Raw genomic sequence first — 11,047 nt, 5'->3', positions numbered from 1 at the left:
TTAGCATGGACAAGTGAAGCATTTTATTTTACTCCAATTTACGGATTTATATATCTGTTTATGTTCTTATTTGTTTCGTCTTGTATCATCTGCCGTGTTATCTGTGTTTATTATGTGCTACTGATGTACAGTGAAGATTCTCACCGCTGCACTGTCACAGGCCACGACTCAAAACATCAGATTCATCCACGCAGTTGAGCAGTGCCGAATCACAACTCACGTAAAGAAATACCTCCGCACATCACCTGCAATAGGAATTACAAACTGAGATGGCGACAAAGAGGCCAATTCTACGGATTGCTGCTTTAATGTATCAAGTGCTACAAATCTTCAGATCGAACTGGCACCCTTTTGACAGGTCAGTGTCTCATTTCTTTTCCAGTCCTTGAATATTAAAAAGTTTGTTTAGAGGGGAATAAAAAATCCACACAGTTTTGGAACTGTTTAGTATGACTGAATTTGCGATCATTTAAGTTATGTAATTTGTTTGGAAGCCGCATGTATCTTACAAAGAACAGAATGTTTGCTTCATCATTAGGCCACCTTACATAAATTTAGTTGCACGTTAACTGATTAAAATATTTAGATGTGGCAAAGTGGGCAGGAAGGATGCTGAACAGAAAAAATGGAAGAACTACTCGACGTCGCCACCTAAACGAGAACAGAAACTATATAGAAAAATATATAATCTTTATTATTAGTTCACTTCAGATGATCTCTTTCACAAAAAATACAATTAACATTCTTATAAATAATGACAGAGATAGCCAGCAGAGGTCGCTAATTTTTCTCCACACACTCAGCAAAATATCAAGTACCGCAATTTGTGGACACATCTACCCGCAGCCTACGTCTCCAACCTTACAAACATGAGTTAACCAAAATAAACAAAACCAATCAAAAACATATACTGTACATAAAATAAAATAATAAAATCAGAGAAACAAGTTTAATGATAAAAAAGGGGATCAATTTCACATAATCAAATGGAAACAGTTACTGCATTCAAAATCACATGGCAAATTACACCCCCTTAGTCAACACGACTAGGAGGATCTTAATGCATTTGCTTATACATTCAAACCACTAGATACATGCAGCAAGAGAGTGTATACCCGCAATCCCCACCAGACGAACACACATACACGAAAACAACGGAATACGAGACTAGGGCACCGCAGCAATGTAGTCACATCAAAGGTGTTTAGGTTCAGCATCCCATAAATCTGAATTACAGAAAACCTCGGACGTCCAGTTACCGAGAGAGAGTGACTGAATCATCTCACACAGTATCACTCGTCCTAGGAGATTACAACTGCATACGCCACAACTGTAACTGTCGCGACCACAGTAGTCCATTCAGGTATTACAGTAGTGTAGGATATTATACAAAAAAATATATAAAAATGTGAAAACATTGGAGGATGCGGGCATCGATCCCGCTACCTCTCGCATGCTAAGCGAGCGCTCTACCATCTGAGCTAATCCCCCATATGAGCTAATACTTTGTACACTATAGTATATAACACTACAGTAATAAAAATAAAAAAAATGATTTTATGGTACAGTACAGCGAGGGCAAGTTGTCTGACTATCTTAAGCAAAGAGCATTAATATGTCACATGTGTTCTTCCCCGAAAATAAAATGTTACAACAAATAAATTGGTTATTTGTTTAACTTCCGGAAATAAGTTGTCAGTCAAAATAAAAGCTATAACAAAATTGTGTTTACCGAACATACGACTAACGTCTTTTTCGTATTCTTTTTTATATTATATTATATTATTTGATTTATTTTATTTTGATTTTCCCTATTCGTGTAATTTTGTCTACAAAGAAATGTGGTATTAGTAACGTTAATAGAAATTAAATAAGCACTGTACATTCCTCATAAGCAACGTGATGATACAGAATTAATCTTTTTTTCTTGATTTATTTCTTTTTCCTTCACAGCAATAAGTAACATTAGGTAAAATAAGTAAAAAAAGGAAACTTATTCAGAACTAAAATGGTTGAGCACAAAACAACAGTAATAATAAGAAAAACACTTATAATAATGTTATATTATACAAATGGTTTAATTTAAGTTTAAATTATTTAAACTCACATCGGCGTTTAAGCGCAAACTCTCTGATCATACTTCAAAACAATCGCCAATGCACCAAATAAATTGGAGTTACAAAGACAATTCATAAAAATATTGTTGGAAAATTGACACCGGATGTGCCCGTTTACATTAAATACCAAGACACTTGTCATACCAAAGGAGCAATAGAAACAAGATGGCGAGCGGAGTTGGAAGTGAGTATGATTCATTCTTATCTTTTTATAAACTGCATTTTAGTTATTCACATGCATATGACAGAGAACGGATTATAAAGCATGCATTTATAGCGCGTGCAGAATGGATGCGCGTGTTGCGGGATTTGACAAGCATATGTCAATATGGGAATGACGCTCATTGGCTGAACCGTCGGACTCTTTACCAAATCGATACATATTATTTCTGTTAAGTCATGTTGATGCAACGACCATCTAAAATGGCCCCGTTAGTAGTTTATAAACTGGCCATCTTTGTAATGCATCATCTTTAGCCATTAACTGTCATGAATATGTGTTCCCTAATGCAGTGTGGCACGTAAAGACAGACATATGCGTCAATGCTATTTAAAACTAAAACACATCAACTGTGATCTTCCCTAAGTAGACTTTCAATCTTTGAACAGAACATAAATTGCTGCTGGGCCCAACAGAGCCATGGTCCATCCGAGAAAAGCTCTGCCTTGCCTCTTCTGTTATGAAGAGTGGAGACCAAAACTGGTGATTTTCACTTTATATTATTTACACAAATATTGTTTTCCTCAAACCCTCCAAATATTAAAATGCAATGTCATTGTCAAAGTGTGATTTTTGTACAAATGCTGTTTCAGGGTGTCTGTGAGCCGAGCCATTAAGCCATTTGCAGAGCCCGGACGACCGCCCGACTGGTTCTCACAGAAGGTATCGGGGAGTTAAAGAACAACCCAGTATTATATCCAGAGATAATCTTATGACACCTCAAGAAGTTCATTCAGTATCAAAACTATGTTTGTAGGTTGATTTAGCAAAAAAAGTTTAAATATGGGTGCTTTCAACACATGTTAAAAACTCAACAATTTTTGCAAATACTTCTGTGACGTAAATCACACCGCTTTTAGTGTCAACTATGAAGAAATTTTCATAATATTTACATTCTAGAATATGATTAAACACACACATTTTTACCTTCACTGTTTTGCAGCATTGTGCATCACAATACTCTGAGCTCCTGGAGACAACCGAAGCCCCAAAGTAAGCCCTCCATTTATTTACTCCATTATTTACTTCATTCATATCAGGTTTTAATAATGTGTGTGTGCACATTTGCAGGAGAAAGCGAGGGGAGAAAGGAGAGGTGGTTGAGACTGTGGAGGACGTGATCGTCCGTAGGCTGACTGCAGAGAGGATTGAGGAGTTAAAGCGACTGATTAAGGAGATGCAAGAGAAGCACAGGTAGGCTACCCAATGTTTACGTGCTTGCTTAGGCCAATACTTGGTGTCCATCATCATTGTGTACTTTAGGAAACTGAAGAGAGAATCCGAGCTCATTCAGACTGGTCATCTGGACAGCAAGCTTGAGGAGCTATGGGAGGAAATCGTACGGTAAGAAACGTTGCATCTTTTGTCAAAACAGTTGTATCTGACTGTATGTCATTAATGCTTTTAATACTTGATCTTGATTAGGAACAGAAAAAAAGAGGAAGAGGAAGCTGAGGTGAAGAGAAAGGCCACAGATGCCGCATACCAGGGTACTAAAAAACAAGACCAACATTTTTTCGTCTGTGCTCCACTCACATAAAGGCAATTCTGTAATTTTATAGTATAAATTATGAATCTTAAGAGCAGCCTGTTCTTTTCGTTTCAGCCAGGCAGGCAGTGAAGAACACTCCCAGACGTGTGCCCAGTGTGACTTTACACTCGCCCTCTGGGGCCTGCTCTCCCTGCCTGGATTTTCCCATTGGGGACTCATCGGAAGATCCTAGCAACACTGTGAGTTTTAATATGTTTTTTATCAGTTATTTCATCTTATTTTGACATCATCTGTTCCTGACGCAGGTCGCATGGTCGACAGTGTCTGTGCCCCTGGCGGAGTTGCCAGGCCCTGGAGTCGTGGAGGCCAGTTTAGGTTCTCTGCTCGATGAATCAACACAGAAGAAGCTTTTGGGGCAGAAGATCACGCCACCCCCTTCCCCTCTCCTCTCAGAACTGCTGAAGAAAGGCAGTCTGCTGCCCACTAGCCCCAGACTGGCAAGAATTTCTAACAAAATATAGTCCACCACAGAATTTTTGTTACAGAATGTGGGACATAAGTGAATATTATCATAAATGCCCCTGCACGCCTGGTTAGGACAAAGTGTTAGATTAAGTGTCATTACTTAGAAGTGTTTTGTTGTCTTAAAGGCTTTAAAAAGGTGAGAATCTAAATAACAAATCCGTATTTCAGGCTGTTGAGGGAGAAGCTACACCTAGTCATCTTACAGGGACTCAAGATATTCAGATGACTTCTGGGACGTCTTCTCTACCTTCCTCTCAGGCAGCTACAGGTATGAACTCACACACTTGTTTTACACCAACCAGTGTCACATTTTAGCGGCTTAATTGTACAAAGAGGACAAAACTGTATTGGCAGCCTTTGTAACAGATGTTTCCTGTCTTGCTGTGTAACTTTTATTAGTTGTCGCTTTGGAGTTATAATGTTCTGTCTGCATTCTGAGCAGTATTGAAATATTGAGCTTCAAAGTTTTTACTTTCCGTTTATGTCTTCGCGTGCTGTATATGCGTGGGTACGTCATATCGCACTCTGTGTGTTTGTATATGTGTGTCTCAGGTGCTCCCACACTGTCGCGTCTGCTGGAAGCTGGCCCCGCCCAGTTTCCCTCTCAGTTGTGCTCACTGGCCACTGCAGACTCCGCCTCCAACACTACCAACTCTGCAATGGACACTGCTGCCCCGCTTGCCATAGGTCCTTGCTGAAGTCATGCCTCTTTAATTTGTTTGTAATGTTTTTATGCAATGTTTTATATTAGAAATATTATTTATTCTTTTAAATGGGCTGTTATAGATCATTATCGTTCTCTGTTTTAAACTTATACAGAATTATATTTGTACCTTTGTTTGATTGATATGTGTTATTTGTTTGAGTAGGTGTGTTTGATCAATAAGTTCAAGTGTATTACTCCTGTGTATGAACAGGAGGGGATGGAGCCCCTAATGCACCAGTGGATAATAAGGATGCAGTTTTAGGGGATGAGGACCTGGTCACTGTGTCTTATATGGCAGAGGAACTGGACTTAGAGACAGTCGGCGACATTATAGCCATCATTGAGGAGAAGGTAAATTCAAAAGACGTCTGAAATAAAATATAACAGCACTTTTACCACAATAAGTATTGCAAGTAGACTGTGGGAAAGTGGACTTTTCAAACTTTACAGAGTCAAATAAGACATTGCATCACTGAATGAGTGACATCAAACATTCAATATTTAAAGCGGGTGTAACACACAGGGTTTCTGCAAATCTCATATTAATCTTGAGTTACTATAGAGTAGTATTGCATACAGTTTGATCACATTTATAAAAGATAGATACAGCTTTACGATTTTTTCAGAAAACATACGGCGCGTGCGGGGGGGAGGGGTAGGCTGAACCAAAGCACGTTCGCACCCATTGTCAACAAAACACAGACATCAGTTTCACTCACCGCATGCGGTTCATGTCCGGCATCTTTTAGCGCTGGGACAGCTCCATATATCAGTTTCAAACGATCTCCAAATGCTGGGTTATATCCACCGATTATATAACATTCATCATCCAAATACAGTGAACAAACAAACACCTGAACTTCACCAACGTATGCTCTCTCTCTCTCCTGCTTACAAGTGAAAGTGACGTCTGCACATGCTCCTTCTCCTGTGGCCGCGCCGCATGCTTTTCCGGCTGAATTGTCCAATAAGGTTCTAAGAAAAGTTGTTACAAAACAGTTTTACATGTTCGAAAAACTTTTCCGAAACCTGTACCATCGCTGGGCTAGTGTATCGAGCACAGAAATACTATGTAATACATCCAACTCGTTTTTGACAAGTTGACCATGTTAAGCATGAGAAGACAGCACCTTTAACATTGTAAAGAAGTCGGAATGCATGACACATCGTTGCAGGGCTGCTTTAAAGTGAAATATCACAATTCCTTATTTTTTCATGGAATATTGCAGCATTTATAAATACTGTAGCTTATCCTTTTTTTTAATTCATTTGCCCTCATGATCGTCAGTTAAAATCTGAAAATGCAATTCCGCCCTCTAGTGACTATCCATCTTTAAGGAGGCATGTCAGATGGCTTAGGCGGAGCATCTGCTAACTCTTCCCGTTCAACTATCAGTCTGATGCTTCCAATTTAAAAAACAACCGCTGTTTTTATACATCCAATCAGTTCACAGTGAAAAACACTAGCCACGCTCACTATTTTTGTCACTCAAATTATTTTTCAAATGCATCAGGCTATGGAAGTACAAGCAATCGCAACTTCCGGTTCACAGGGAATTTAGAATGTTCTGAATATCAACGAATTAATGACAATTGTTCACTCAGTTTGAGTTTGTGGGAGTTCTAGGTCAATAACTATCACAATTCAGGAAGAAACATTTATATAATACAATATTTCCCATTAGGCACTAACAACCATTTAATACTTGAAAGTCTTCACTTCCAGTAAATGAGTTTCCCTATTCACACAGGGTGATGAGAACGCAGAGGCGCTGGATGCGGCAGCAGTTGAAGCTGCTCTGTCTCTGTGTGAGGACACAGAACACAGCCTGACAGGAACCTGGGAGCCCAACACCTTCAGGCCCATCGCCCCTGACCCCTCCAACATTCCACAGGACTCGAATCCTCTGAATCTGTTTGAGGGCAAGATGGAGGGTCCTGAGGCTTGCGAATCTGGCAGTGGGTGCTCGACACAGGAGTATATATCTCCCTCCACTGTCCCTCAAGACCCTGTTCTGACATCAGGGGGCTGCTCAGAACCAGAAGCCCCAAAAACACACCACACTGAAAAGGACCAGAAGGGGAAGTCAGAATCAGTAATCAAAAGTGAAGGTGATGAATGGACACAGTCTCAGTCAGGTACCTCACGCTGCATTTATTAAAGATTGAACTCATAACGTTAGTAAAGTGCATTTCTTCTGTCGTCTTTCAGATATACGATTAGTAGATGACATCGCGCTAAAACAGCACTCAAAGGTGTGGTGATGCTGTGACCCTCCTTACGCTCATACACAATGTACGATGCACACAATAACTCTGAGAGCATTAACTTCTTTTTAGTATTTTAACTCATTTTCCTCGTTGACAGGAAGTGAAAGAGGAGGAGGAGGAAGAGGCCGCGAGCGATGCAGAAGAGGAAGGTTTCCTGGAGATGAAAGGTGGATTCGAGGGAGCAGATAATTGTGGGGGAGAAGAGGAAGCAGAGGGAGTCTACCTCTCAGAGCCAGAGGGGGAAACAGAGTTGGACCCTCCGGCTAGCGAGAGCGAGGACGGTTGTAGTATGCTCACTGCATCCTCTTCCCTACAGCTCCACACCACTGCGGAATCCATTCCTAGCAGCCCTGCCTCCTCACAGTTGTACGTTCTGAAGATATACGGTCTGATTACACCTCATCGTAGCTTTTAGCATGAAAAACGTATATATTCATTTGTTCTCAGCTCGATCTGCAGTGAAGATCAAGAAGCTATTCAGGCTCAGAAGATCTGGAAGAAAGCCATTATGCTAGTGTGGCGAGCAGCAGCCAATCATAGGTAGGAGTCTTTGTGATGCCTTACTTAACCCCGCCCCTTTCCACCTGACTCATCAGAAATGAACTATTAAATTGAGTGGTGATTGGTCACTCTCAACAGGTATGCAAATGTCTTCCTGCAACCGGTGACAGATGACATTGCCCCTGGTTACCACAGTATTGTTCACAGGTAAAATCAAATAGATTAAACCTTTAAAACAGGGCTTAAAGTTTTCCGGCACTGTGCCGGATCTCCGGTTTGTGGCGTTTGACTGGGGTAAAAAAGATTTACATGTAAAAAAGCTCATCGATATCAGTTTGAGTTCATCAATTCGTCCACAAATGGTTTGAGAGGAACACAGCTATCATTCTCAACCAAACACACTACTAGCCAATCAAAATTAAATGGGGCGGGTCTTGTTTTTTCGGAGTTGAGACGTTACGTTGGAGAGTACGTAAGCAAGTGAACACTCGGCAGGATGGAGAGTACGTTTATAAAGCCTGAACTGGGGGACAGCTTTTAAGTGCATAATAAATATGACATACACAAATTGGAGACTGTGACATAAAGATCGATAACGTTGTGTTGTTTCGGCAAATCATTTAATCAGACCTCCGCTTCGAGATCGAGATATGAAGAATCGATTTCTAAAGTGTCTAAATCGTTTTCATACTTTTTCACAGCTCGTTGCACCTATCTCACAGATATAAGTCATAAACATCGTCGTTTTTGTCTGAAGTGAGCGTAAAAAGTTCGGATGTCAATACATAAGTGACAGCAGCCTAATCCTGCTATTCTATGTGGTTGATATGACTAAAACAAATGAAAGAGAAGCGAATGGGAATTTATATTGTTTTCACAGTTCGTAGTGCAAAATTTGCCAGTAGGAGTTTAAACATCATTATTAAAAAATAAACAAGCTCAAAAAGGATATCCCCTTTGGTTTTTTTGCGGGCTCATTTATGCTAACCTGGTTTGACCGTATGTGATCTCATTACTGTGTGTTACGGATGTGACTTGTGCCATGATATCAACATCATTAATAACTATGAAACTAATGATTAAATTACTACTAGAGCGTAAAATATTTTAGTAGAGTACAAAATTCATCATAGATCTTGTCACTTTATCTAACTCTCAAAATGCCACCCTCGATAGTCTTTTTGATTTATTTTTCAAAACTAGGATTTTTATTATGATGAAATCGATTGAAATTGGTATGTTAAGTTATGTTTTTATATACCATAATTGCATAAAACTATGGTTTTGTGGGTTATGATTATGCCCTCACTTAGATCTATGATCCATACACACATGGCATATCATCAAAGTTTTAAGGTCTGTCTGAGAAGCTCAAAAACAGCATGTTACTAGTTAGTTTCAAGGGAAATAATGTTCAAATAATATATGTGTCTGCTGTCGCAACCCTGCAAAAAACGTTCAGGCTCAGGACTTTTTTGCTTTAACCCCTGTTAATAATTATCTAGCTGCTTAAAAAATACACTGTATATACTTTCTATGCTCAAAAAACAACTAGTTATTCTCTTGAATATCTTCTTAAGGCCCATGGATTTGTTCACCATCAAAAAGAACATTGAGAACGGGCTGATCCGCACAACAGCCGAGTTCCAGCGTGACATCATGCTGATGTTTCAGAACGCTGTGATGTACAACAGCTCCGATCATGACGTTTTCCACATGGCTCTGGAGATGCAGAGGGACGTGCTGGAGCAGATCCAGCAATTTCTGGCCACGCAGCTGATCATGCAGACTTCAGAGTCAGGCATCACTGCCAAGAGCCTGCGCGGGAGAGAGGCAAACCGCAAACAGGACCCCAATGACAAGGTGGGACACAACAGGAGATTCTGGACCACTGATGATGGCCGGGCCTGAGATAAAAGAAATGACAAACTGTTTACATGCATAGAAATGCATTTGATCAGTTAATTAGGTTTAAAATTTAGATTAGGATTTAAACAAACCTTTAACACTTTAGCAACCAGATATATCTTTTCTATTAATTTCCACCTTTCAACTGCTTTCACATTTCTTTGTGTGCGTGAGAGAAAAAGACGATGGAAATTCTTTATAATCGATGAACCTATATCAAATATTATATTAGTACAATATCTTGTGTAAGGCCATTCTCTCTTTCTTTGACCATGACCTTTGACCTCTCACAGGATTGCGTTCCAATGGCATCTCCTGCATTTCTTCTCTCTCTCTTTGTAAGTATCTCCTGTCTTTTCTTTCCACCTTTTACTGACACACGAGCAGTGACGTAAGACCTGCTTTATGAAGATTTCTACTCCTTAATGAAAATCATGAGCTTTTAGAATCTAGATGCATTGTCTCTGATGGCTGATGGAGCCGCAGTATATAAACAAGCCATATGCAGCAATCTGATCAACTGTATTGTACTGAACATTATTTTAAAGAAAAACATTTAATGCAATGAAATTGCAATTTAAAATACCTAAAGCTTTACCATAAAATCATCCAACTCCTGGGTAATGTTTAGCTTTTCATGTTCAAAATGAGAAAATATTTGTCAAGCACTTTAAATGTTCACCCCAAAATAAAATCTGTCATCATTTACTCATCTTCGAGTTTCTGTTGCACTTATGAACACAGAGAAAGATATTTGGAAGAATGCTTGTAACCAAACAGTTCTTGGAGCCTATTGACTACCACAACAATATTGGAATATCAATCACTCATTTGCTTCTCTTGCTGGCTTTGCAGGATGGGGGCACTAGGGGGCGACGCTGTGCTATAGAAGCAGACCTGAAGATGAAGAAATGAGCAGGTGGACTGTCCAATGTGATGTTCAAAAAACCTCACAAATGACCGAGTGATGAAAACAGAACAGCATTTGCCACCAAGGTCCACATGTTCGCAAGGACGTTTGAAAGACTGCCTCAATTTCAGTTTATATGTGTGTCCAAATGTGATTGTTGTGAGATGTATTGTGTTATCAAGAGTTGTTTTGTGTATAAATAGTGCCTTTTAAAGGTTTTGATGGATGGCTGGAGAATAAACCCTGTGATGAAGGGCAGGACAACTGGAATTTAATGATGCATAAAGATGACATGATGCATACGGTACTATGCAAAAGTCTTAAGTCTAAGCACCTTTTGCTTAAATGTGTCAGTAGAAAATATTGATATAAATTATTTGCCACTGTCAGAAATAAT

At 39.5% G+C, this 11,047-nt stretch overlaps 1 protein-coding gene and 1 non-coding gene across 7 annotated transcripts; one reads left to right on the top strand and one right to left on the bottom strand.

The window, feature by feature from the left end:
• Positions 1 to 204: 204 nt before the first annotated feature.
• Positions 205 to 10,910, top strand: brd8a (bromodomain containing 8a). Of its 6 annotated transcripts, none has more exons than XM_056731266.1 (20): positions 205 to 358; positions 2,727 to 2,820; positions 2,931 to 3,000; positions 3,281 to 3,330; positions 3,409 to 3,531; positions 3,601 to 3,681; positions 3,763 to 3,827; positions 3,944 to 4,068; positions 4,135 to 4,326; positions 4,523 to 4,622; positions 4,907 to 5,041; positions 5,272 to 5,411; positions 6,812 to 7,199; positions 7,273 to 7,316; positions 7,429 to 7,697; positions 7,779 to 7,871; positions 7,971 to 8,039; positions 9,413 to 9,695; positions 10,034 to 10,078; positions 10,596 to 10,909. In XM_056731266.1, exons 2-20 carry the CDS (start codon positions 2,798 to 2,800, stop codon positions 10,653 to 10,655), a joined length of 2,355 nt encoding a protein of 784 aa, XP_056587244.1. In that variant the 5' UTR covers positions 205 to 358; positions 2,727 to 2,797; the 3' UTR covers positions 10,656 to 10,909. The 6 variants fall into 6 exon arrangements, with proteins under 6 accessions (XP_056587244.1, XP_056587240.1, XP_056587239.1 ...); XM_056731262.1 differs by lacking the exon at positions 205 to 358 and adding an exon at positions 2,248 to 2,301 and having other exon boundaries at positions 6,812 to 7,172; positions 10,596 to 10,910; XM_056731261.1 differs by lacking the exon at positions 205 to 358 and adding an exon at positions 2,248 to 2,301.
• On the bottom strand, positions 1,419 to 1,491 carry trnaa-agc (transfer RNA alanine (anticodon AGC)). Its single transcript has one exon. It is a non-coding gene; the product is annotated as a tRNA-Ala (tRNA).
• Positions 10,911 to 11,047: the final 137 nt, after the last annotated feature.

The sequence above is a fragment of the Triplophysa dalaica genome, chromosome 19 (genome assembly GCF_015846415.1).
Source record: "Triplophysa dalaica isolate WHDGS20190420 chromosome 19, ASM1584641v1, whole genome shotgun sequence".
Lineage (NCBI taxonomy): Eukaryota > Metazoa > Chordata > Actinopteri > Cypriniformes > Nemacheilidae > Triplophysa > Triplophysa dalaica.
Note: the sequence above shows the minus strand (reverse complement) of the source record. Positions and strands in the feature narration are given on the sequence as shown.